Source organism: Budorcas taxicolor, chromosome 18 (genome assembly GCF_023091745.1).
Source record: "Budorcas taxicolor isolate Tak-1 chromosome 18, Takin1.1, whole genome shotgun sequence".
In the NCBI taxonomy this organism is placed as follows: domain Eukaryota; kingdom Metazoa; phylum Chordata; class Mammalia; order Artiodactyla; family Bovidae; genus Budorcas; species Budorcas taxicolor.
Genome location: NC_068927.1, coordinates 45,375,466 through 45,400,488, shown reverse-complemented (window position 1 = coordinate 45,400,488; position 25,023 = coordinate 45,375,466). Strand labels below are relative to the sequence as shown.

Here is a 25,023-nt window from a genome sequence, read left to right as displayed (position 1 = left end):
TGGGATTTTCCAGGCAAGAGGACTGGAGTGGGGTGTCATTGCCTTCTCTGTGAGTCACTCCCAAGTCACTACTGCATGAGCTCAGCCCCTGTGTGAACTTGGGTGAGTTATTTATCTCTCTGGGCCTCAGTTTCCTCATCTGTAAAGTGGCATTAAGGACAAAGCCCACCCCACATGGCTATTGTGAATATTCAGTGAACTGACATTTGCAAAGCACTGGGGCACAGTAAGTGCTCCATACCTGTCAGTGTTACTATTATTCTAAGGTACCAGCAGCATAGGGATCTGCCTTGTGTCAACTACAAATTGGCACTTAACAAGAGCGTTGCCAACAACCGAATGACAAAGGCATTTGCCATTTTCCTCTATGGAGACTGAACCCCGTGCTGCCACAGCTGCTGACCTTCAACAACCCCTGAGGGAGTTCAGGTTTGAGTGAGGCACTCCTTGTTCCAGGGAATCTGGTGGGATAAGTCTTTAGATAGCTGGATGTTTTTGTGTGTGTTGTGTGTTAGTCGCTCAGTCGTGCCCGACTCTTTGTGACCCCATGGACTGCAATCCACCAGGTTCCTCTGTCCATGAGATTTTCCAGGCAAGGATACCGGAGTGGGTTGCCATTTCCTTCTCCAGGGGATCTTCCCAACCCAGGGATCGAACCCAGGTCTTAGAAACAGATTTTATGATCTCAATCCTTGCATCTTCTCTGCTTTGGAGCAGTCTCAGAGCTATCTGAGACGCTGCCTCCCGGGCTGCAGTCCTCGTTTTGTCGCAAATAAAACTTAACTCGTAACTCTCAACTGTACATCTTTTTTAGTCAACACTTGGAATATCTACTTACCATCCCCCTTCCTGCCCCACTTCTCAACTCTCTGGAGGACTCTGCACCCAACAAGAGTGCACAGCAGGGCAGAAGGGAGGGGGGTGACCCTCTGGTAGATTCTCCATCCTGAACTGCGCCCTCCCTGTGGTCACTTCTCCCTAGCCCTGCTCACTGGCCGCCCTGCCTTCAGGTTCGTCTCCACCCTGCAGCTGAGTGAGCTTAGAAAGGTCCCCACAGATCTAATTCCTTAGCCCCGTTTTCAAGGCAGTGCAAGATCCGACCCTTGCTCACCTCTGAGGCTGCACCTCCCCTCTCTCCTGGACACTGAACTTCTAGGTTACTTCAATTGCCCTGGCCTTTGCTCAAGCCATTTCCCTTCTTAAGCCAACCACCGTCACCTCTGCCTGTTACTAGACTGGGTCAGAGGCTCCTCTCTCAAGGTGTCTTTCCCCCTGGGCAGGCTGGGACGTCGGGTCAACGGCAGAATCAAGGTATTCACTGCCTTGGGTATATTCGCTTCTGTTCTGAAAAGGCCTCTCTCCGCACCCCAGCCGCACCCGTCGCCGGCAGCAAGAGGCGGGCGACCAGACAGATTCTCCACCTCCTCCAGGGCTCCGCCCCTCCGGGTCGTGGGGAGCGCTTCGCCGGAGGGGACTGGACAGGGGCTCCCGGCTCCGCCCATTCAGCCCCGCCCTGGCCCCGCCCATCCAGTCCCGCCTCCCCCGGCGGGGCACCTGGTCGGGCTCAGCTGACGCCCCACTTCACGTGACGCTGGAGCTGGGGAAGCATGGCGGCGGCCACCGGGTGAGTGCTGCCGCTGTCCCTGGCCCTTGGCCGGCGGCGCGGAGCGGGGGGCCTTGGGCCTGCCGATTGGACAGCGGCTGAGAGCCCCGCGCTGCCAAGCCGCGTCCCCGCCGGGCGTGCAGTGTGGCCGTGGGCAGCGCGCTTCTTTGCACGGGTCGGTCCTCCGAGGGCTGGGCGTCTGGCTGCGAGTCCCCTCCCTGGCCGCTGCCCATTGCCCTCAGGGCCGCCGTGGCGCTCAGGCCCCACCCGCGTGTGTGGCGTCCCCACTGTGCGGCCGAGTTGGGTCTCGGATCCACGCTCGCGTTCAGTCACGGAACTCCGACGGAAAGGCGGCGTTGCCAGGGTGCTGGGGACCTGGGGATCCGGGGAAGAGGCAGCATTTGAGATGGCCTTGGAATCCTCTCCCCTAGCTATTCCACTAGCAATTCCATTCTTCCCTCAGGGCTCAGATGGGACCTCCTCAGAGAAGCCTTCTCTTAAGCACCTTTCCCACTCTTAGCACCACTTGGTAAATAATATAGTACCTTAAAGAAAACCCAAAAAAACCAACGAACCTGTTCTTATCTTCTCTCCATTTAGAGTGAGGTCAGGGCCTTTGTCTCCTTCACCACTGGGCCTCATTTGCCTTGCACACATGCCTCATAAATTCTGCCCAATAGAAGAATGGTGAGTGGCCCTAGTGGAAGGAAGTGTGGACAGATGGGCCCACTGAAGCATTGAGGAGTGTCCCAGATGAAGGAACATTCCAAAGGTTGAGAGTGTTCTGGGAACAGGGGACAATGGAATGTGTCCCTGTACTGGAAGGCACGGTGTCTCAGCTGGCTTTTCTAGACTTTGTCCTAAGGGACTGGAACATTCCAAGGGTTTTAATCTGCTCAGATCTGCCTTTTAGATAACTATCTTCTGAGCTATGTGTGAGTTCAGGGTAAGACCTGGGCCTGGAGATGCTGGGGCTGGAAGGGGGTGTGGTAGAGAGAGCAAAGGCATTGCCTTAGAGGCTAGGCCAGAACTGAGATCAGAATGGTGGGCTAAATGGGTGTCTGTCTTTGGAAGGTGGGGAGAATGGCAACAGAAAATGGCCCCCTTAGTTGGCCCTCGAGGTTGGGAGAGCTTAGGACATACAAATCAAACATGTAATAGGCTCCTGCTGTATTCCAGGAAGTGTACTGGGCCTACCCTTAGGCATTCACAGGCCCCCTGTGTATATGTCATCCATCTGCCTGCCTCTAGTCTTGATGAGTGCCTTGGACTGGCATGGGTTCTGAGCTCAGGGGAGCGTGTGGGTGGGCTTCACTCCCCGGATGGCATTTTTGCTAGTCCTTGAGTAACCTTCAGGCAGATAACTGCTTGCTAAGTCTCACGTGAACGTCACGGAATCCAGGGTCAGATCCTTGAACCCAGCCTGTGACCCTGTCTCAAAGAGCAGAGAGAGCAGTAGCTGCAGGCCACCCAGATGTGGTTCTAATACCACTGTATCTGGGCCACCGTGTGGTCACAGGGAGCTCTAGTTGCTACATTTGGGTTCAGGGCTCCATGCTGGTTTGAGGTCTGCTCTGCTACCAAAGGTACAATGAGCCAGGCTGGTGATTGGATGGGCGTGAGCCTAGAGCTGGCTGAATCCTGGAGGGAAGGCCTTTATAGCAAAGCTGATTCTCTGGGCCATGTGCAGTAAAAACTGAGTGACAGAGGGCTTGGAGAGGTGTGTAATTGAAAGGGAGACCTGAGAGGTAGCTTCCAGAGCTTGAGAGGCCCTCCTTGGCAAGAACCACCCGAGGCTGGTATTGGTTGCCCTGCTGGACACTTGGAACCCAGCAACTTCCTTAGGTGGAAGAGGCTTTGAGTGCGTTTCCAGCAAAGCTGTGTCCCAGTATGTCTGGGGACCTTGAAGAATGGCTTTACTGCTGTCATTATAGTTCTTCAAGGTCCCCAGACATACTCAGGGCATATCAGAGCATCAGGCATAATGAGGCACCGCACCACCAAGTCATAGCCACAGGCTCCCCAGGAGTTGAATTTGGTTGCCTATAGAGTCCTCCCTGAACATGGAGCTTCCCTGGTGGCTCAGTAGTAAAGAATCCACCTGCCGGTGCAGGAGATGTGGATTTGCTCCCTGCATTGGGAAGGTCTCCTGGAGAAGGAAATAGCAACCCACTCCAGTATTCTTGCCTGGGAAATCCCATGGAGCCTGGTGGGCTACAGTCTGTGGGGTCTCAAAGAATTGGGCACGACTTAGCGACTAAACAAGAATCCTTCCAGATCCTGGGCCTGGGGAGGCCAGGAGGCTGAGGTGCTTGTTTGTGCTCCATGTGATTTGGGGAGCAGTGGAAGCCTTAAGTTAGCATCTCAGGTTCAGCTGGAAACTTGAACTGCTACTCTGAGGAGTGTTTCAGGGTTGATCATGTTTGTCCTACCAGCCTGGGCGAGGACTTCAAGATTGAGACAGGGTTCCACAGCCCCCAGAGGGTCTGCTGTGAAGTCACCTCCACACCCCGCCCCCCCCCCCCCAATCCCATGACACGTGGTGGAAGGTGTCTTCTCCTTGAGTCAAGCTTTGCATGGACAGAGGTGAAACTGCTCTGCTGTAGCCAGAGCTGCTGTATCGGTACCCCTCATGGCTTTTTCCTTTCTCCTCCTCCCTCTGTCCACTCACTGGCTGGCCCTGGACCGCCCTCATCCTCTCACATTTTGTTCTCATACTTGCAGGCTCAGCTCAGGAGGTACCTCCAAGAAGCCTTTCCTGACCTCCTTCCCCCCACCGCCTCCCCGATTTGGACCTCCAGTCAAAGCTTCCTTCTCAGAACTTCAGAGAATCCCAGTTTTTCCCTGCTGGCAGGATGCTTTTCTGCATCTGCATGCCTGCACATAGTGGTCAGGTGAGGGGTTGCTCCCCCTTCATGCCTCTGTTGGCATCCTTAAGCCCAGGGACTACTTCAGTGTGTGTCTCTAGGGCCCTGTGGCCACCTTGTGATTGGTTCTGGGTGAGATGGTACCTAACGATTTCTCTATATTGGTCCAGGATGCCATCCTGTGTTCCATGGAGCCCTCAGAAATTGAGGAAGGGAGCCGTGGGTGGGAGTGGGGACAGAACTCTGAACAGGATGAAGGAATATCTTTAACTCTGTGAGTGACACTTGGGGTGGAGGGGCTGCTGCCCAGAAGGCTTTTGCCCAGCGAGGAGCAGCAGGTAAGCTGTCCTGGATGTGTCCCTGTGGGTTCATAGGTCACACCGGAGTCAGCATTTCTGGAGAGCAAGTATCTGGAGGAGTTAGATTCTGAATCAGAGCCTGTCTCCACCCTGATATCAACCTTGTGCTCTTGGAGAAGAGATAATGGGCTGACCTTGGGGGCTGGGGTGAGGGGTGGGTCCGTGGGAGGCAGACTGGCCAATGAGTGCCCCTTTGCCCTCCCAGGCCCTTTCTCAGGCCTGGTTTGCCTCCACACAGGTCCCTGGGTGTGCTTAGTCCTGCTGACCCTCCTCAGGAGAAGGGTAGGCGGGGTGGGAGATGCCAGCCAGCTGCTGGGAGGCCCCTTCAGCCAGGGTGAGATGGCTGGCCTTGCTGTCAGTCAGCCAGAGGGTTCAGTGTCTGGCCTGAGCCGGAGGCTGTGGCTGAGGAATTAGGCTGGTCTTTGGCTGGCCTCTCTTGCTGGGAGCTTAGCAGCATGGCCCCATTCAGAAGTGGTGTCATATCACAGGGCAAGGATGTTGTCCTCATCCATGCTATGGACCCCATGGGCGTCCATGAGACCTTTTTATCCCTCCCAGCATGATTCCCAGGTGGCTCAGTGAAGAATCCGCCTGCCAGTGCAGAAGATGCAGGTTCAATCCCTGGGTCGGGAAGGTCCCCTGGAGAAGGAAATGGCAGTCTACTCCAGTATTCTTGCCTGGGAGATCCTATCGTCATAGGAGCCTGGCATGCTGTAGTCCATGGGGTTGCAAAGAGTCGGACACGACTGAGCGACGGAACAACAACAACATGATGAAATAAATCACAGAGGAGGACTTCCCTGGTGGCTCAGACGGTAAAGCGTCTGCAATGTGAGAGACCAGGGTTCGATCCCTGGGTGGGGAAGATTCCCTGGAGAAGGAAATGGCAACCCACTCCAGTACTGTTGCCTTGAAAATCCCATGGACGGAGGAGCTTGGTGCAGGCTACTGTCCATGGGGTCGCAAAAAGTCGGGCACGACTGAGCGACTTCACTTCACTTCACAAGGAGAACCAATTATATAGGAACACAGTTACTAAGATGTTAGGAAACAAATTTGTGGTATAGTAATATATGCTTCTTTATTAACACATTAAATAGTAAAAGCAGCAGGTCTAACCTTAATGTTGAAGTAGTGATGAGTAAAAGTGGTACTCTTGAGATGTGGTGACGTCAATAAGGTGACATGAAAATACTTCTGATTTCTGTTGATAGATTCATGCACTGCTGATACTGTTGTTTTTTTTTTTTTTTGCTTATGTTAATAACTGAAGAAAGTGTTAATTTGAAAGAGAGGTTAGAGAAAATATATAACTTTTTTTTTTTCCCATTCAAGTAGGTGGAGTCGGTAAACTCTGTGCATTAATCCCTTGGGTGAGAACCCAGCAGGTAGCCATTGAGGGAAAGGAGAGGTGGCTTGGTACTGAATTGGGGGACAGGAGAGGTTTTCCTGGGCATCAGTGTCACACCTTCCATGGGGGCAGGTCACTGGCTGTTGACAGGGCTGGCCCATGAGGGCTAAAGCTTGTTCTGTGGGTCTCTTTGATACCCTGGAGTCTTTATCTGCTAGCCCCTCCTATCTCCCCTGGGCATTGCCCGTGCCCTTGGCTGCCTGCAGTAAAGTGTGCCTTATTTACACTTGGACTTGGAGATGACCTGGCTTTTGCCTTTTAAATTCCAGATGCCAGTTAGCAAAAGCTCCAGCAGAAACCAGGTGGGGATATTTTATTAGGCTGCTTTTGCTGAACTTGCAGGGAGAAGCCACCTGTGATGGCTCTGGGCCCAGTGTTCTCTCTGAGGGTTGGTTTATGCCATGAGAAATCAAAGGGCATGTCTCTATACCCCTGGATTCTGGGGTGCCCTGCAGTAATAAATGACTGCAGCCGTTGGCCTGCCTGGGGCCTCTGACCAGGCTGCCTTTCTCTGTTCTGGCTGAGCCCATGCAGGATTAGGTAGTACTGTCGATTTCCTTTGCAGCAGCAGCTCATGCTCCCAGGGAGGGTAGCTTGTCAAGTTTCCTGTCTTGACCTGGACTGCCCGGCCCTTGGGCCAGAAAACTCCTGTCCAGGTGCCCTGAGGAGTTTAGGTCTCTCAGAAAGTTCTGGATAAGATGAAGTGAAAGTCGCTCAGTTGCGTCCGACTCTTTTCGACCCCACAGACAAGCCTTACAGGCTTCTCCGTCCATGGAATTCTCCAGGCCAGAATACTGGAGTGGGTAGCCGTTCCATTCTCCAGGGGGATCTTCCCAACCCAGGGATCGAACCCAGGTCTCCCACATTGTGGGTGGATTCTTTACCGTTTGAGCCACCAAGGAAGCCCAGATCAGATGACGCCTAGCTCTTCTGAGAGCCTTCCAGGTTCCAGGGATCCAGGGATGCAGTGTCAGCTGGCTTTGTTGTTGTTTCGTTGCTAAGTCATGTCCGACTCTTTAGCGACCCCATGGACTGTAGCCCACCAGGCTGTTCCTTCCTTGGGATTTTCCAGGCAAGAATACTGGAGTGGGTTGCCATTTCCTTCTCCAGGGGAGCTTCCCAACCCAGGGATCGAGCTCACGTCTTCTGTATCACAGGCGGATTCTTTACCACTGAGCCACCCCGGGAACTGGTACCTGGTGTGTTTAAGGAGGGAGGTGGGCAGGGGGTGGGCTGTGCAGGCTGGGGGCCGAGACTGGGCATTTTTAGGCACTGGTGCTGTTGAGTGTGCACAGGTCTAGGCAGCTTTGGCCGGGGCCTCTGCAGCGGTGCTGCCCCTTCTGTGCTGTGGGGAGTCCAGAGAGACGAGGCTCTTTCCTGAGCCCACCCCATGGGCTTTGCTGAGTGAGGGAAAAAAATGGGGGAGCACAGGGGACTCTACAGGGGTGCTGGCGGCTGCACTTTCAGTTCCTGATGGCACGGCCAGCTGGGATGCTGGCCTGTTTGTGAGCGGTCACCCCTTCCTTTCATCCTGGTGCTGAGCATGGCAGGCAAGTGGTCTGGCTGGGAGGAAGCCCTGGCCCCTTGTGTCCACCCTCCTGGGAGGGTCAGGAAGGGCCGTGCCCAGGGAGGCTCTAGTCCCGTCAGCATGTTGGGGTGGGCAGGACCTCTCTACCCTTCCTGGCCAGGCTGGTCTAAGGGTGGGGCTCCCTTCCCCTCTGGGGCTGATGTGGCAACTTCGCACAGCTGTGTGGGTGGCCCCACGCTGTGACAGGTGCTCACTCAGCAAATCTTTATTAAGCACTTGCCACATGCCCAGCACAGAGCGTGATATGGGGTGGCTCGGACCAGGGCAGACCCAGCTCTCTGAGCTCGTGGGGTTTCCTTTCTAGCAGGCGGAGGCGGACCTCGCCCGTGAGCACCGTCTCTCATTGCAGCCCCAGGCAGCGCCCCCTCTCTCTGGGCTGTCCCTGCCCTCCTGGACCTCCGCTGGCCAGAGAGCCTGCAGGGCCTCCCTCCACACAGGTCACATGCCCCTGCCTAACTCCTGCCCCCGGGCCCCGACCTTGGTGGCCGCCAGCCCACTCGCTGGGACTGCCCTTCCTCCATTTAGTCATTCACGCAGTGCTGTTTTGGGCTTCCCAGGTGATGCCAGTGATAAAAAAAAACCCACCTGCCAATGCAGGAGATGTAACAGACCTGGGCTCGATCCCTGGGTGTGGAAGATCCCCTGGAGGAGGGCATGGCAACCCTTCTCCAGTATTCTTGCTTGGAGAATCCCATGGACAGAGGAGCCCGGTGGGCTATAGTCCACGGGGTCGCAAAGAGTCGGACACGACTGAGGTGACTCAGCATGCATGCAGCACTGTTGTAGGGGCCTGGAAGGAGGCGGTCCCCACCCTCATGGAGCTTACATCTTGCCCGGGGAGACAACCAGCAAGTAAACATATACTCTTAGACAGTGATGCGTGCTCTGGAGAGGTGGGAAGAGAGCAGTGGATAGGTTTGGGTGGGGTTGTTGGAAAAGCTTCGGGGAAGAGCGGGTATTTCAGCAGAGGCCTGGATGAAGTGAGAACATGAACCTGGTCAGCACTGGGAGAGGGTGTTCCTTACAGGGAACAGAAGGTCCCAGGTGGGAGTGTTCTTGGGGTTTAGGGAAGAGTATGATGCCTGTGTGGCCCACCTCAGCACCTTGTGGCTGGGAGGAAGTCTGCACTGGGCTCTAAGTGCGCTGGGGTGGCCAGACATGGGGAATGACTCTTCAGAGGATTTTGTTGCACAGAGAGAGAAGTAGATGCTGGTGGGTGTGGGGGTCAAGGGGCGTGTTTTTACGTATTTTAAAGATGGGTGAGGTTCCTGTGCATCTGAATGCTGAGAATGGTCCCCAGAGGGGAAAATTGATGCTGGAGCAACTCAGGGGGATTGGGAGGGTGGGGAGAAACATGAGGGGTAGCGCAGGTTACACCCAGGTGAAGGGGACACCTCAGCCCAAAGGCCGCAACTTCCAGGTCCATCTGGTCATGGTTCTCCCTCAGTCATTTGGCACATACAGGCCTCGTTCGGCTCAGTGCCTGGTGCTGAGTGCCTCACGTGTGTGTGTGTGTGTTCTGTGCTGAGTGCCGTGTGTGTGTGTGTGTGTGTGTGTGTGTGTGTGTGTGTGTGTGTTGAGGACAGGAGAGTGTCCCAGCTCAGGTGAGAAACAGCCCGGGCTGCCGGGTCTGTGACCTACAGAGAAGATGCGGCCTGCAGACACGTGGGCAGGGCTCTAGTGTCATCTGGGCCAAATCTCACATGGATGGTAAGCTCCTTGAGGGCAGGAACTGGAGGGTAGGGGATGTGTCTGGGCACCGTTATAGCGTTGCCTTCTGTGGGCTCATCTGTCTACTGGTTAAACAGACCCAGCTGCCCCTCATCCCACTTGTCTGGCGCTCAGGGCCAGGAGGGGAGGGTGTGGTTGACAGCCCCTGTGGTCCACTGGCAGCCCGGCGAGGAGCTGTTTCCCAGTCACACGCAGGTCGAGCTTGGATCAGCCTGCCACGTACTAATGGGGGTCCGGTGCCAGGCTGGGCCCTGCGGCCGCCCCAAACTGTGCATAGGGCACGTGCCTGGCGGTGCTAACAGAAGCCTGCTCGTGTCTTTGCAGACCCTCATTTTGGCTGGGGAATGAAACTCTGAAGGTGCCGCTGGCACTCTTCGCGCTGAACAGGCAGCGCCTGTGTGAGCGGCTCCGGAAGAACCCGGCGGTGCAGGCGGGCTCCGCGGTGGTGCTGCAGGGCGGCGAGGAGACGCAGCGCTACTGCACCGACACCGGGGTGCTCTTCCGTCAGGTGAGCCCTGCCGGCAGCTTCCCGCCTCTCTGGGCATGCACTGGGCTTCCTGTGGGCCGTCTGCCCTCCTCCAGCATCAGGCCCGGTGGGTCTGGGCAACTCTGCTCTCCTGAGGGACTCGGAGGAGGTTCTCTGAAGGCAGGCCAAGGCTGAGGTTCCCAAGGGGGCCCCCACTCCAGAGGGCAGAGCTGTCACCAATCAGCCTCAGCTCTTTCAGATCAGAGTACAGGGGGATGATGTTCCTGGGGAACAAAAACAGGCAAGGCTTCCTGGAGGAGGCAGTATCGGGTGTGGATCCTGAAGGTCAGCATGCATTCTGACAGGTGGAGCTGGGGTTGGGTGTTCTAGGTGGGGGAATGGTATCCACAGGATTGGACCCCAGAGGTGGGGCTGGGCAGCCTTCCCTGGGCCAGGAGAGGTGCTGATGGGGAGGGCTGAGTTCCTGCCACCAGATTTTCCCACAGCAAGAATGGACTGGCGCTGCAGAGGTCCTGGGAGGAGGAGGCGTGGGAGCAGGGTCTTAGCAGGAGTCCAGCGCCCCGGCATTCATCCCAGCTTCGCCAGTGCTGACGCCTTGGGGTTTGGTTTCCTCCCCTGGGAAGCGATCCAGGGGCTCCGCAAGGTTCTAGAGCCCTGGGGGATGGCTGTGGGGGCCAAGCTGTAGAAAGCCAGCCTGGACGTGATGGTCTCTGGCATCACTCAATTCCCGGGGACAGGAACAGGACAGTCATCAGAGGCTCACCCAGGGGGCCCTAGGCTGGCCCAACTTTACAGATGAGGAAACAGACTCAGAGGGAAATGCCAGAGGGGGAGCTGGGATTAATTAGAACCCATCTGCTGACTCCAAGTCTCCCAGAGCAGGGGTCTGACGCACTGGGAACTCCCTGGGGCCAGGCAAGGCCTAGAGGACATGGCTGTCGAGCATCCAGGTCAGGGAGCAAGCAGGGGAATGGGAAGGGAGCTGAGCATGGAGAGTGGGCAGCAAGGCGTGGCCTCCGCAGCTAGACAGTGTCCACCCTGCAGGGCACAGGCCTAGATCCACTGCTGGGAGCTATGGCGCACACAGCATCTTCCATGGGAAGTGTCTCCTACTGGAGGGCTTCCCTCTGCTTCTTCGTTCCTGTCGTCCCCGGGTTGCTGGAGATGTGGAGGTCTAAATAAGTTTTCTCTGCCTTGTCCTGATGCTTCTTGAGGTTTCCATAGTCTGCGGTTTAAAAACCAATCTCCTAAATTCAGCTGTTGGCTCCCTTACTGATGTTTTATGCAAGATTAATTTTAGAAGAGCGCCTCCTCCACTTCATACCTTTACAACGATATTTTAGCTCCGTGTTTAATGCTAAACACTGGAGTCATCAGCTGCCCCGGGGGCGGGAGAAGGAAGGAAGAAGTCTTAAATGGAGGAATCCGCTTCTGAGCAGATGCCCGGCCTGGGCGTCTTCAGTCAAGGTGGCACCTTGCCTGCCTGCAGGCAGTGGGGGTGGCAGAGAGGTGGGGAGGGACTGGGATGCGGGCAGGGTGTTGCCAGATCTGTGATGCTCGTGGGCACCCGTGTCTTAGCCTGTCCTGTCTGGGACCTGAGGGATGTGGCAGGGGAGGTGGGGGTGGCGGGTAGGGCTGGGACATGGGCATGAAGCGGGGTCCGAGCAGCCAGCCAGGAGGAAGGAGAAGACGGCAGTTGGTTGGAGGGGGGCACAGTGCTGAGGTGCAGGGCGGTGTGAGACTGAGGTCAGATTTTAAGAGCCGGTGAGCCCAAGCCAGCTCTCTGGGGTATGGGAAGGAAGGCACTCAGTCAGACCCTCCACCTCTCTCCTTGTGCTTTAAGTTTCTGTCCTGCCGACTGGGTGACCTGGGTCCTTGTTCCCACCACAGGAGTCCTTCTTTCACTGGGCGTTTGGTGTCACTGAACCAGGCTGCTACGGCGTGATCAACGTGGACACCGGGACGTCGACTCTGTTTGTGCCCAGGCTTCCTCCCAGCCATGCCACCTGGATGGGAAAGTAAGGAGCAATCTGGGGCTGTGACCGTGCCTGCTGACCACTGGCTGGCTGGCTGGGGGTCGGGGCAGGGCCTGCTATGAGTGGCAATGGGGGAGGGTTAGCAAGGGGCAAGGGTTAGCGGGCAAGCATATTAACAGCCTGCTCTGGGCCAGAGCCCTGTGCCCTTGGATGGGAAGGAGTGTCAGAGCCGGAGCCGCAGACCGTTTTCACGTTTGTTTGGAGGTGCTGTTTGTTAATACTGAGATTCCGGATTCCTGGCTGTGCTGAAATGCCTGAGGCCTTGGCTCTGGGTAGGGGGGACCATCGCCCTTGTGTAGCGTCCATGGGAGGTGGCCCCACGCTGGCGTGCTGGGGTTGGCTCTGGTCAGGGAGGACAGCCTGGGGTCCTTCTCTGAGGCCTGTTACGGATCACGTGCTGTCACAGCATGCCTCCCATGTGCCGGCCTCTGGGCTAAGCCATGAGGGGCCGAGGGTGTAGGCCCTGCCTCTGGTGGCTTAGCTGGGAGGCAGGGTCATGCTCTTGGGGCCAGAGGCCTGGGTGAGACTAAGAGGCTGCCACACTCATCATCTGGGGTGTCTGCCAGCGCCAGGACCCTTGGCCACATCCACTGCTCCCAGGAGCCATTCCCGCCGGCTCCGAGGTGCTGAGGCGGAGGCCGTACTTAACTGGGCATGCTTGAGGCGATCAGAGGATTCCGCTAGATGCTCTCCACCTTCTAGCGTGTCATTTCTGCCAGGAGAGTGCTTATTCTGGGCTAATGTACAAGTTGCAGCCTTCGCTGCCTCCTGGTCCCAACACTCATTGTCAAGTAGGCTGGCAGGTCTGTGGCTGGTTTGAATGACGAGGCATCTGTGCAGAGGGCCCCCCGGCCTCAGTGGGCTTCTCCGGGAAGCGGGTCTGACCACTGTTGCCTTATCTGTGGAACAGCTGTGAGGCCACTCACGAGGCATCGCCAGGGCTTTAGTCAGTTAGCCACTGTGCGGTGGTTACACGGTGGGATGGTCACTGCGCTGTGACACTGGAGCGAGGCAGTGAGGATGCTGGGGACAGGCAGCTTGTAATGTCCACAGTATTTATGGCCATTCCCTATGGAGAGGTGGACTCGTTTCCCTCCTGCCTGACTCGGTCAGGACCTGGGTCACAGCCTCAGTGCATAAACGTGGCTGGGTCACTGTGTGACTTCTGAGTGAAGTGAGTGTTAGTCACTGAGTTGTATCTGACTTTTTGTGACCCCATGGACTGTAGCCCTCCAGACTCCTCTGTCCACGGGGTTTCCCAGGCGAGAGTACTAGACTGGGTGGCCATTCCCTTCTCCAGGGGATCTACCCAACCCAGGAGTGGAACCCAAGTCTTCTGCATGGCAGGCGGATTCTTCACCATCTGAGCCACCAGGGAAGCCTGTGACTTCTGAGGCTAGACTGTAAATTATGCTGTAGTTTCCACCAGGCTCCTGCTCCTCGAGCCCAGCTGCCACGTGGTGAGGAACCCAGACTCACCTGTGTGGAGGGCCGCGAGCCCGGCCGCCAGCCAGCACCACCCGCTGGAGCCTTGGCCCTCTTGGGACTCTGTCCTGAGCCCTGACCTTCAGGGTCTGTGGGTGTGATACCTGGTTTTTTACTCCCCTACGGGTCAGGGTGGCTTGTCACAAAGCCCTGGGGACTGTAGGAGTTTCCTGGTGAGAGTTTAGATCTGGTCTGGGTGAGAAGATTCTCCCAGAGCCCTCCCTGCATCCTGAGGCGATCACAGAGCTGTAGCCTCAGCCCTTCCTGCCAGTAGCATGTCTGGGGCCCCTGTGCCTGGGCGGCCCCCGTGGCCTTGGCCTGCCCGCCCTCTCAGCCTCCCTGTGGCCCTGCCTCCTGGCCCCAGGTGTGCTGAGACGCCTATAGCATCAGAGACGCAGCCCCATGAGACGTCGGTGTGGACTGTGGTGAGTTTCCATCAGGAAGCGTGGCGGGGCTCTGAGGGTGTCCCCACTTCTGACCACTGATGCTGCTTACACAGGGCTGACTCTTGCCAGAAGTCAGGGAGTGCCTGTCCACAGGGTAGGGTGGACATCCTCTAGGGCGTGGCTCCTGCCCTGGGGATCCTCCAAACAGCTGAGCAGGTCTCACCCTGCCTCCCCACAGCCAAATGGCATTTGGGGGATTTTGTTTCGGCTGCTTGGCATGACATGTGGGATCTAGTTCCCCGACTAGGGATCTAACCCTTGTCCCCTGAAGTGGAAGCGCCAAGTCTTAACCACTGGACCACCAGGGCGTCCCAGCATGAGGGTGTAAAACTCCGGACCTGACTGGTCAGGGCGCAGCCATCAGCGGCTGCCTGTTCTAGAGTATAGTCTCCGGTAATACAGGCATGATCTGCGCTTGGACCATGGCCGCGTTTCAGAGCTGCAGTTGAGAAGTTCTTCTCTAATCTCTCCCTGCTTTGCCAGGGCAACTGACTGTGCGGTGCGGATTGTGGAGGATACAGATGGGTCTGCAGGGTGCGTCTCCGTGTCGGAAAGGCTCCAGGTGGTCTGGGCAGGCCAGACGGAGCAGGCCGGTCTCCAGGGGCATTCTGGCTCCGCAGCAGAGAGCTAGCCCCTTGTCTCTGGCAGACCTGGCTCCCCTCTGTGCCTACCCCATCCAGCCTTTCCCTCCCCCTGCTCTGGTGTGCCCTTCTACTAGTCTGTGTGTCCCAAGCCTTTGGGAGAGAAGGCGACAAGTCGGGGACAGGGCAGTGGAAGGGGTGGGCTGTCTGGGGCTGGAGTGGGGAGCAACTGGATCTGATGTGCAGAGCTGATCAGACACTCCTGATCAATAGGGCAGGAGCGAGGCTGGCAGGATTATGTGGCCTTTGAAATCAAAACTCACCAGCCTGAACGTTTGACCTTCAGCTCCTCAGCTTCCTTCTGAGTCTTTCTATGATGGCTTTTAAAAATCCTGCTGGCAGATACTGCAATCCGAAGTCGCCCAGGGAAACAGCACCCCCATCTTCACATTTGCTGCTTCCTGTATAAACAGCCTGTCCTGTCATCAAGGCTTCAAGACGTGAGGGGCCCGCGGGAGCTGGGGGCTCAGGCTGTTCCTCACCCCGGGCTGTTGTGGGGATGGAAATGTGGTAGCTTCTATTTTGTTTTTATTTGGCATTTTTGCTTGTACAAGTCTGGTGGTTTTTTTTTGATGTGAGAGTGTTTCCTGTCATTTCTGTCAGAATCCGGCTCAGCTGATGGCAGTTTTGGCCCCCGGGGTGTCTGGGGTCCTCTGAGCAGGTGGGAAATTGGCACCCTGGGGAAGCTTCAGCACGGATGAAGGGTGAGCGACTCTGGTCCCGATTGGGGGACCCCTTCTAGGACCTCGGCAGCCTGGCTGTGTTCTGCTCCCACCCCTGGCTGAGACCTCCGGCTTGAACGTGAGAGAGTGTGGCTGGCCTGGGCTTTGTAGGGAGGAGGGAGCTGTGTCTGGGGCTGAGGCTCTGCACGTTGCACTTCCTGGTGTGGGAATTGACGTGTGTATGCTGTGTGCTCTGGCGTATGTGATGTGTCTGCAGCGTCTGTGGTGTGTGTGATGTGTCTGTAGCGTCTGTGGTGTGTGTGATGTGTCTGCAGCGTGTGTGGTGTGTGTGATGTGTGTGGGTCTGTGCAGGGCGTATAGGGGGTATATGTGGTGTAGTATGTGTGTGGGGTGGTGTGTGTGTATGTGTGTGTAGGGTGGATGGTGTGGGAGTGGGGTGCGGCATAGTATGTGTGGTGCAGTGTGTGTGTGTTGTGTGGTTGTGGTGTGGTGCGTATGTGGGGTGTGTGGGGTGTTTTCACAGCCCCTGCCCCCCACCCCATACACACAGCTGGGTCACAGGATGATGGCTGCCTCAGCCTGTCTGGTGGCCTGGTCCTGGCTCCCCTGTCTTCAGGGTAGTGATGACGGGTGCAGGCCTCCTAGAGGAGGACGACCAAGGGAGTTCCTTTGGCTCTGACCCCAGGCGGTTCGTGAGGAACCTGACCCCAGGCAGCCTGAGGCCTGGCGAGGGCTTTTGCTGGGACACTCAGCCGGGCTCCTCTCCATCACCACTGCTCCCGACACCAGCCTCTCTGAGAAGTGCCGCCCTGCCCCCAGGATCAGTGACCCGCACTCTGGAGAGGCCTGCTCTTCTCTCTCAAGCTAACAGAACCCCGACATGGTAGCCCCCTTCATTCTGGAGCTGGTGCGGGGTGCTGGGCCGTGAGCAGGAGGAGAACAGCTGCAGGCAGGCTCCAGCCCCTGGATGTGGATGCTGACGGCTGTAATTCGGCCCTGTTACTGGTTCATTAGCCACATGCAGGTGGTCAGCTTGCCAGCTAGACCTGTGCTTGGAAGTTATATTTTCTAGAGGGTTCCACTGTGTCTGCCCCATGGGCGTTAGTTGAAACTTGCCTTCTCAGGGGAGGCCCCGCACAGGGTGTTGGCACTCACCATGCCCGCCCAGACCCTGAGTTCTAGGAGAGGCCTCCCCTGTAGCCTGCTGGGCCCAGCTGCCAGTGGAGAAGAGAAGGCCTGCATGGGCTGGGACTGCAGATACTGGGTCCTTCCTGAAGATGTGAACCCCTTTGAGGGGGGCCCTGCCTCCTCTCTCCTGCCAGAGCTTCCCCTTCCTTTTCTGTAAATTTTTTTTAATTTTAATTTTTTTATTATTAATTTTTAATACCAAAAATATTTTGCATTGAGGTATAGCTGATTAACAATGTTGTGGGAGATTCAGGTTGCCCCTACCTTTTGAAGGGAGAGTTTCTGGGGTGGGGTTGGCTTCCTTGCTGGCCCAGTCCTCACATCCACTTGCTGCCATTTGGATCTCCCGTATGACGGGATCTGGCCAGAGCTGCCCTGCTGGGCTCCAGACTGCAGTCAGGGCAGCAAGCACCTCTCTGTGTGGCCGCGGCCAGCCCAGCGCTCAGTGGGCATGGAGTTGCCCAGTGGCGTCTCCCACAGGTCTCGTGTGGACGTGTCAATCCTCCTGTGAATCCCTCTGGTGGCTGGCTTGACATGGTGGCCTGCACACTTATCTCTTACGGTGCCATTTAAATGATTTTTACTAGAATTGGCCCCAAAACATGAAAAATAAGTACTATTCAAACATAACTATCCCTGTCCTTTAGGAAGAAATGGCATGCTAAGTGCCAGAGAAGATGCAGTTGGTTATTCCTGCTGAAAGCCAGGCCTGTGGCTAGTTGGGTGACTCAGGGCCCTTGAGGCCCACGTGCACTCTGGGCTTGTTGAGGTGGGCCAAGGGCGTTTGGTGGGGCTGACTTCCAGGCTCGCTTCCTCCTGGGCATCGGAGTAGCAGCATCTGGCTCTCCTGTGGGCTGGCTGGCCCCTCGGGGCTTTGGCTCCCGTGGCAAGTGGAGTGGCTCATCGCTGGTAGGTGAGGGCTGGACAGGCAAGCACACAGCCCTGGGCCGCCCATGGGGTCGCAGCTGCCTGTGCTTCTCTCTCCTTCACTCCCTCCTCTGCCCTGCTCCACCGGTTCCTCCCTGTTAAGACCTTGACCTCAGGCTGAATACATGGAGATGTTCCCAGGTCTCAAGTCCCCGGGGTTTCTGCTGAATCCCGATAGCCAAGAGCCACCCCACCCCACCCCCAACCCCAGCCCTGCACCCGGGCAGGGCCAGCAGGAGCATGGTTCCTGAGGTGTCCCTTGGCAAGATGGCCTGGAAGACCTGGGAGGGTTAGGGTCCCCGACAGGAGGTGAGATGAGAAGGTTGGTGTACAGGCTGATGGCTGAGACGCCCCTCTGTCGGATCATCGAGGCCAGCCTCGGAAGCAGGCCCTTATCTCTTCCTGACTCTTTTGAGAGTTTGCTTTTGATGCCTGTCACAGCTGGAGCAGATGGAGTGATGGGAGCCCATGGGTGAACTGGGGACCCACCGAGGATGTTGAGTGTCTGTCCTTAGCTGGGGCTGGAGTCACAGCCGTTAAGCAGGAACATGGTGATGACACCAAGGTCCTACTCTTTGCCCTTCTGGCCTGTGCTTCTGTGTGTGGCTGCAGGATCAGCTGTGCTGAGAGTGTCACCCCTTGGTAGCAGAGGGTCAGCAAGCTCTTGGCAGTAAGCCTTGGAACCAGGGCCTTCAGTGTCCATGCGGGGTGCTTGTCATCAGTTCCTGCCCCATGTAGCTGCTATGGTCGGTGCTAACGGAGGCACCAGACTTTGGCCATTTACCTTTGAGTCCTGTCTCAACCACAGAAGCTGATGCAATTGGATCGTGCAAGTTTAATTAATGATGGGAGCTTGACACCCAGTGCCCATGTCAGAGAAGCCAGAAGGGAGGTGAAGCAAAGAGGGTTCTGGAACATGGAGCTGCCCATTGCCAGGGACCACTGTCTCCCCAGCCCAGCAGGCCCCCTGGGGCTGTGAGTGCCCTTCAGCTAATCCCCAAGGCCACCTGTCTGTCCCTGGATCATGCTCTGTGTTTCCTGGCCACAGTCTGGTCTGGGATGCCTGTTTGAATGGAAGGAAAATTCTCACTCAGAGAGGGGCTGGAAGTCTGTTTTCTGGGTAGTGATGCTGGTACCTTGGAGGTATGTGGGGCTTGCTCTCAGAGGCGGTCGTCTCCAAGTGCCCTCTCTCCCTTATCCCCCGTGCCTTATCCTCCCAGGCACACTGTCCTTGGCACCTCCCCCTGCCTGTCTGCTCATCCTTGAGAGCCCAGGAAACACACTCTAAAAGCCATCTGCTGCTTCCTCTGAGGCCTCCTTTGGAGCTGACACTTGGTGACTAGAGTACCACACATTGCAGGCAGGAGAAGGGTGAACCCCCAAAGCTGGTGCCGTGCCCAGGCATGGGATGGCACAGGACAGTGTGTGTGTGTGAGACTAGACTTGGGTTGGACACCCTTCTCCTGGGTGGCTAATGCTCTTGATGTGAGCTGTGTCACCAGCAGTGACATTGATTCATTTTCCCACCAAGAGGCTGGGGGGTGGGGGTGGTGCTTGCTGGACCCGCCAGCCCTGCCCAGCACAGCCATGACCACACACGTGACCATGAGGTGGGCAGGGGCGACTCAGCTACCTCCACTCTAGGTCTTTGTCTTCTCACCAGATGATTTTTTAGGGACGATGAGTAAGCTTGAGTGTTTCTCATCACAGTGAGTAATACTGTTATTGACTTCTTTAAAATGTTAATTTTTAATTTTTAAACTTTCTTTTAAAGAGGCTCCGTGGGGGCCTGGGAGGCAGCTTATTTCACTCCCCAAAGAGTAGGGTGTGCTGGCCGGCTGCCCCGTGGACTCTTCCTGGCGGGTGGAGGGAGGGCCTTCCGCAGCTACTTGCTGCAAGCAGCGAGGGTCACAGACTCAAAAGAAGAGCAGAGGTTGGCTGGGAGGGGTGACGGGAGGCAGGCGGGGTTCAGCGGTCTCTCTGTGGCCCAGTGTCCTTTGCCCCCGCTCCCCGAGTCTGTGTTGGGCAGACTGGCTTGGTGCCAAGTGCTGGATAGGGTAGGAATGGGCCCTAGACTTGGGGGTGGGAAGGCAGCCGGGGCCCAGCCAAGGCCAAACCCTGACCCTGGCCTTCCTTGTGCTTCTTTTGAGGATCCACTCCAAGGAGCACTTCAAGGAGAAGTACGCCGTGGATGACGTCCAGTACACAGACGAGGTCAGTAGTGGCCGACCCCTCCCCCTGCCGCAGCCTGGCTTGACATCTCGGGACAGCATGGTCCAGCCACCAGCTCCCTTAGCAGTGCCAGAAGTGTCTGGTACCTGGGAGGTGGCTGCTGATCTGCTCGGGGGAGGCTTTCTCTTCGAAGGTCTGACCAGGCTCGGCTGGGCCTTCACGTATCAGGAGGCCCTCTCGCAGGCCCTCATCAGCTGCAGATGCTACTGTCAGAAAAGCCCCAGGCTGCGAGAGGCCTGTGGGGCGGGGTGGACTTGGAGGTCCCCTGGCTATACTTTTAATTATTGGCTGTGTCACACAGTTTGCGGGATCTTAGTTCCCAAACTAAGGATGGAACCCGGGTCACGGCAGTGAAAGCATGGAATCCTCACCATTAGGCCACCAGGGAACTCCCCCCAGCTTTAACCTTCTTCCCAGTGTGCTTGGCCAGGAGTGTGTGGCCAGGATAGGGATGCAGCTGTCTTCCCGGGGCTCTGAATCTGTCCCCAGTCCAGGCAATCGGAAGGGGTTGCCCCAGCTTCCACTGCTGTTAGAGCAGGGGGAGGTGCCCATGCTTAGATCCTCTCCTTTGGTGGGTGTGTCCCTCCTGCCTTTGTAAACTGCATTGTAACATTATTGCCCTTTGGGACCTTGACCTTCTGGGTCTCCTGGGTGTGAAACCTGGAGGTGGGCAGCCTGGGTCGGGCCCTGGGGCTCAGCCCACCGACTTAGACTTAGAGCCTCCCAGCCACAATCTGATGGTTTTGCTTCTATGACCAGGAGGTGGGCAGTGGCAGGAAGAGGGTGAACTCAGTCCCACTTACACTGTGATTTCTGGGGAGAAGGAGAACTGGCCTCTTGATGAGATAAAACAGAAGAGGTCTCAAGTGTCAGGACAGGGAAGCCTGTAATGATGGTCTAGGATTACAGCCCCATAGACCAGCTCATTCTGAGTCTGTGTTTAGGGAGCAGAATCTTCAGTGAAGGCGTCAGTGGAGTTGAGAGCAGGGAGCTTTCTGCAGGGCCCCCCATCGTCTGTGTCATCGGCTTTGTCGTGCCTGTTACTGCTGTGGATCTTACTGGAAACGAGGGCTCCTGTGGACTTGGGGGACAGGTGCTTCACTCTGCGGCAACAACTGTGGGTTCTAGGAACCTCAGTAGCTCACAGATTCCCTCCTCACTCCACCCTGTGCTCTGGGGGCCAGAGTCTCACCCTGATTAGAGGAGGAGGCCAAGGCTCCAAGCAGTGAAGGGCCTCATCCGCAGCCCCACCAGTGTGGAGTACCAGACTTGGATGTGACCTCAGAGCCTGTGGACCCCAGAGGCGCACCCTCCACCCCCGCCTGTGCCCTGTCAGAAGTGAGCGGGCGCTGCTGGACACGCCTGTAGAGCTGTCAAGACTCCCAAGTGCCTTGGATTTTCTGTGGCTTGAGTTGGAGCCCAACCAAAGTACAGACGCCTGAGCTGGGAGGCACTCGAGGTGCCCGGGGCTGCTCTGTCACGGACAGTGACAGGAAGCCCTTTGTGTTGGGCCGGTTCTATGAAGCTCGGCTCGATCTAGCCCTCAGACAGCCTTGGCTGTCTGCACAAATCACAGACAGGAAGCAGCTGACACTTGTCTCCTCTGCAAGAAGGCAGGAAGCCCCCACCCCAGGCCGTGGCCTGTCACTCGATACCACATGCAGGTGGCTGATGTAGCAAGCCTGGCTGCCTAGTTCCCCTCCTCCTATCAGTGATCCTGAGTTTAATTATTGAGAAGGTCGAGTGAACGGTGGCTCCCCTGAGAGGGTGGGGCTCAGGAAAACCTTGAGAAGTGGTAGGCATTGCCGTCAAGGTGCAGTGCAGAGGCTGTGTCCCTGGTGATGGGAGCTGGCCTGGCAGGGGGCAAGTCTTGTGTCCTCTTTTGTGGCACCAGACGGGTGTTGCCAAGGTCACTGACGTGGATATAAGAGACCCTGGTGGCAGCCCAGCGGCTGTAGCCCCCGTCTCTCCACCTCAGTGGGTAAAGGCATCAGGGAGTGGTGTGCCCCCGATCGCTCTGTGGGACCGCTGGCCCCAGGTTACCAGATGCCCAGTTGTTCATGAGTTGATGCACATCCGCGTTGTTTGTGGTCATTCCCCACATTTAAATTTTGGGAACAGTTTGAAAATTTTAAAGGCATTGCTGCATTGAAAAACCATTGTGCAGCCCTGTTTCAGACTGCCATGAAAAAGGTTTTTTTAAAAAAAGCTTTGCTTTTTGCACAGTGAACCCAGCTTCCCGGAGCAGGAGGAGCTTGTTTTGACAGCACTGGTCCAGGATCATGCGGCCCCCTTTTCTGGATCGTCACCCTTGAAGAGTGGCCAGCAGGCCTGGTGGAAGCCTTGGGTGCGAGGGTGCAAGAGGGAAGCCTCTGGCTGTCCCCAGGGAAGGATCCTTGTCCACAGGGCTCTGAAGCGTTCTGTGTTTGCTGTCCACCTCAACCTGCCGGAGAGGCCAGGCTACCTGGGAAACAGGTGCTGTGGCATGAAGCAAGGCAGGGGTGTTTAACAGCACTGGTTTGTGAGAGCTGGTGGGTCCCCAGTGACCGCTGCTCCATGGAAACGAGGCCCCGTGTGGCCGGAGCTGTGTCATCCTGTATGTGGAGTGGCATTTCCCGCTGGTAACGCATAGCTGCCTCCCGCCACCTTAATTTCAGAGGCGTGGAATCAGGGTGTGCTGATGAGGGTGTAGCGGTAATGGGTCTCCACGGGGAAGGGCGGATGCAACTGCCCAGCTTGGGGAGGTTTCGCAGCCGCAGAAGTAAGCAGAGCCCACTCAAGAGGTCGTGATCAATAAAAGACGCTGTCCTGCCAGGACCATCAGACGCCTGGCTCTCCACGTCAGACCTCCTCCATCCGTCTGCTCCTTCTCCTCCATTACCCCCTCCGCCCCCCCACCGGCATATCCTGAGTCGTAGCTGAGAAGAAAACCAGCAGCCAGCACATTTGTCATCCTCCTCCCCTCTCCCAAGGACAATAGCGCCTACAATCCCCAAGTGCCTGCTTGCGCTCTGGCTCTGCCGCAGCAATTGACAGACCCGCTCCACGCTGATGAATGTAGACCCTTCAGCCGCCGTAACAACACATGCAGGGCTGACAAGCACGGCTCCGGTTCCTTCTAATGAGCCGCCCCCTCCTCAAGGAGGGCCTGGGGAGTGTCAGTGACTCAGCGTGCTGTGGGGCGTGCAGCTCCAGGGCCGGGCTTCAGTCATTCTCAGAGCAGTTACTGAGCAAACGAGGAGGGTCTGGGGAGATGGAGCGTTGGTGGGAGGGTTGTTGGTACACATCCGGGACTCATCAAAATCTTGACAAAGCGTGGGGCTTGTCAGGCAGCAGTTTCCCTAAATCAGTTTTTTTTTTTTTTTAAGAAAGCCTTATTTTTAAGGTAATTTATTTTAAAGAAATAAAGACTCTATACCAGGATGTCCATCGTCATGATTTATAATAATCATTAGAAATAATGTAAGTGCCCACAGAGGAATGAGTAAATAAACTATGCCAGCTCTGTTAAGAGACTAGGACACGGCGCAGCTCTGCGCTCTGCTGTCTTTTAACTGGTGGACCTGGGCAGATGAAGTCTTAAGTTTTTTATTGTATTTTACTGTTTATTTTGGGGCTTCCCAGGAGGCTCAGTGGTAAAGCATCCACGTGTCCATGCAAGAGATGTGGAAGGAGATGTGGGTTTGATCCCGGGGTCAGGAAGATCCCCTGCAGAAGGAAATGGCAACCAACTCAAGTATCCTTGCCTGGGAAATCCCAGAGGAGCCTGGCAGGCTACAGTCCCTGGGGTCAGAGAGTCGGAATCAACTGAGCAACTGAGCATGTGTGCGCGCAGCGTTTCTTTATTTGGCTGCATCTGATCTTGGTTGCAGCACACAGGATCCTCACCATGTCATGCAGAGTCTTCTCTGCGGTGCACGGACCCTCTGGCTGTGGCGCGAGGGCTCTGGAGTGCGCAGGCCCAGTAGTTATGGCTCATGGGCTTTGTTGCTCTGCAGCATGTGGGTGGGATCTTAGTTTCCTGACCAGGGATTGAGCCCACATCCCCTGCATTTCAAGGCAGGTTCTGGGGTCACCAGGAAGTACCCCTTAAGCTTTTCCACTAGTGAACCCTGAATTTGCAGCACTAGCTTCATGGGAGGTTACATGAGATGAGTCTGCAGTGACTGACGCAGGCCATAATCGAGGTCTCCCTGGACGTTTACCATCCGCCTCGGTAGTGACTGGTAAAAATGGCACGTTTGAAGAATATTTAATGACAGGAAATAAGCGAAGCGTGTAACTTCGTATGATCCAGACGTCATTACAGATCTCTTTTTATGTGCAGAGGTAAAAAAGTCTCAGGGGATGGTTTTGTAGGTGTATTTTATGTTTTTTTATAGTTTTCAGTATCTTCCAGATTTTCTCTGGGAGCCTCTCAGTATTAAAAAGCATATATATTACATATGTCAAAGCTTATCAAAACATGAGCTTCAAATAATGTGCAGCGTAGAATATGTCAGTGATGGCTCCATAAAGCAGTTGAAACAACAAGCAAATCCCTCTCACTCTCACCCTGTGTCAGAGTGTCAGAGTTTAGGGTGGGAGCGTGGGGAGGGGGCTCAAATACAGTGGGAGCTGCCGTGGCCAAGATGCAGAGTGGACTGAGGGGTGGAGCCAGGAGAGGAAGCAGGTGGTCCCGCTAGAGTGGCAGGCACCTTGGATGTCGTAGCCGATGCAGTGTGATGGGCATGTTGCCAGGGGAATGAGGGCTGTTAGGGGCAGTAGAGGAGGGAGTGAACCGATCTGCCTGGGAGGGGGGCGGGGACCTAAGTTTTGAGTACAAATTGCGGAAGCAGCTAAGATGGGGGAAAGTGTGCCAGGCAGTGGTGAGAGCTCAGGCACAGGCATGGGGATGAACCTACGTGGCAGGGATGGGGGTGGGGTGGTTCAAGGGGGTTGGTTAGGAAGCAGCCAGCAATCAAGGGCCTGAGTGGGCCATGGAAGGGATGGAGTGCAAGGATGTGGGGTCGGGAGTGGCTGAGTCCATGTGGTCAAGGAGATGAATGGGGGCTGGGAGGCGGGTGTCCACCCAGGGGACCAGAGCCGGGTGGGTCCGGTGCCTAAGAGCTGGCTGGAATGGGTCTTTTGCAAGGAACCAGGCAAATGAACAGGGGTGCTGCCCTTGGCGGGTAGGTGGGTCTGGCTGTTTGGAGTTGGGGTCCACGTGGGTCCCAGAAGCTGGGCAGCACATGGGGAAGCATGCCAGGTTTAAGCTTGAACCCTTCTCTGCCCCCTGATAGCTCCGTGGCTTTCTGAAGTCCTTATTCTCTGTAAGGTTCCCGTTTGAAGGATGTGCT

The 25,023-nt window shown here is 56.3% G+C and overlaps 1 protein-coding gene across 1 annotated transcript in view; it reads left to right on the top strand.

The window, feature by feature from the left end:
- Positions 1–1,589: 1,589 nt before the first annotated feature.
- The window catches only part of PEPD (peptidase D), a 119,868-nt gene continuing 96,434 nt past the window's right edge, over positions 1,590–25,023 (top strand). The window contains exons 1-4 of the mRNA XM_052656736.1: positions 1,590–1,624; positions 9,884–10,067; positions 11,937–12,064; positions 19,603–19,666. Of these exons, the coding sequence (XP_052512696.1) occupies positions 1,608–1,624; positions 9,884–10,067; positions 11,937–12,064; positions 19,603–19,666 (393 nt within the window). The 5' untranslated portion in view covers positions 1,590–1,607. The remainder of the gene's footprint in view (positions 1,625–9,883; positions 10,068–11,936; positions 12,065–19,602; positions 19,667–25,023) is intronic.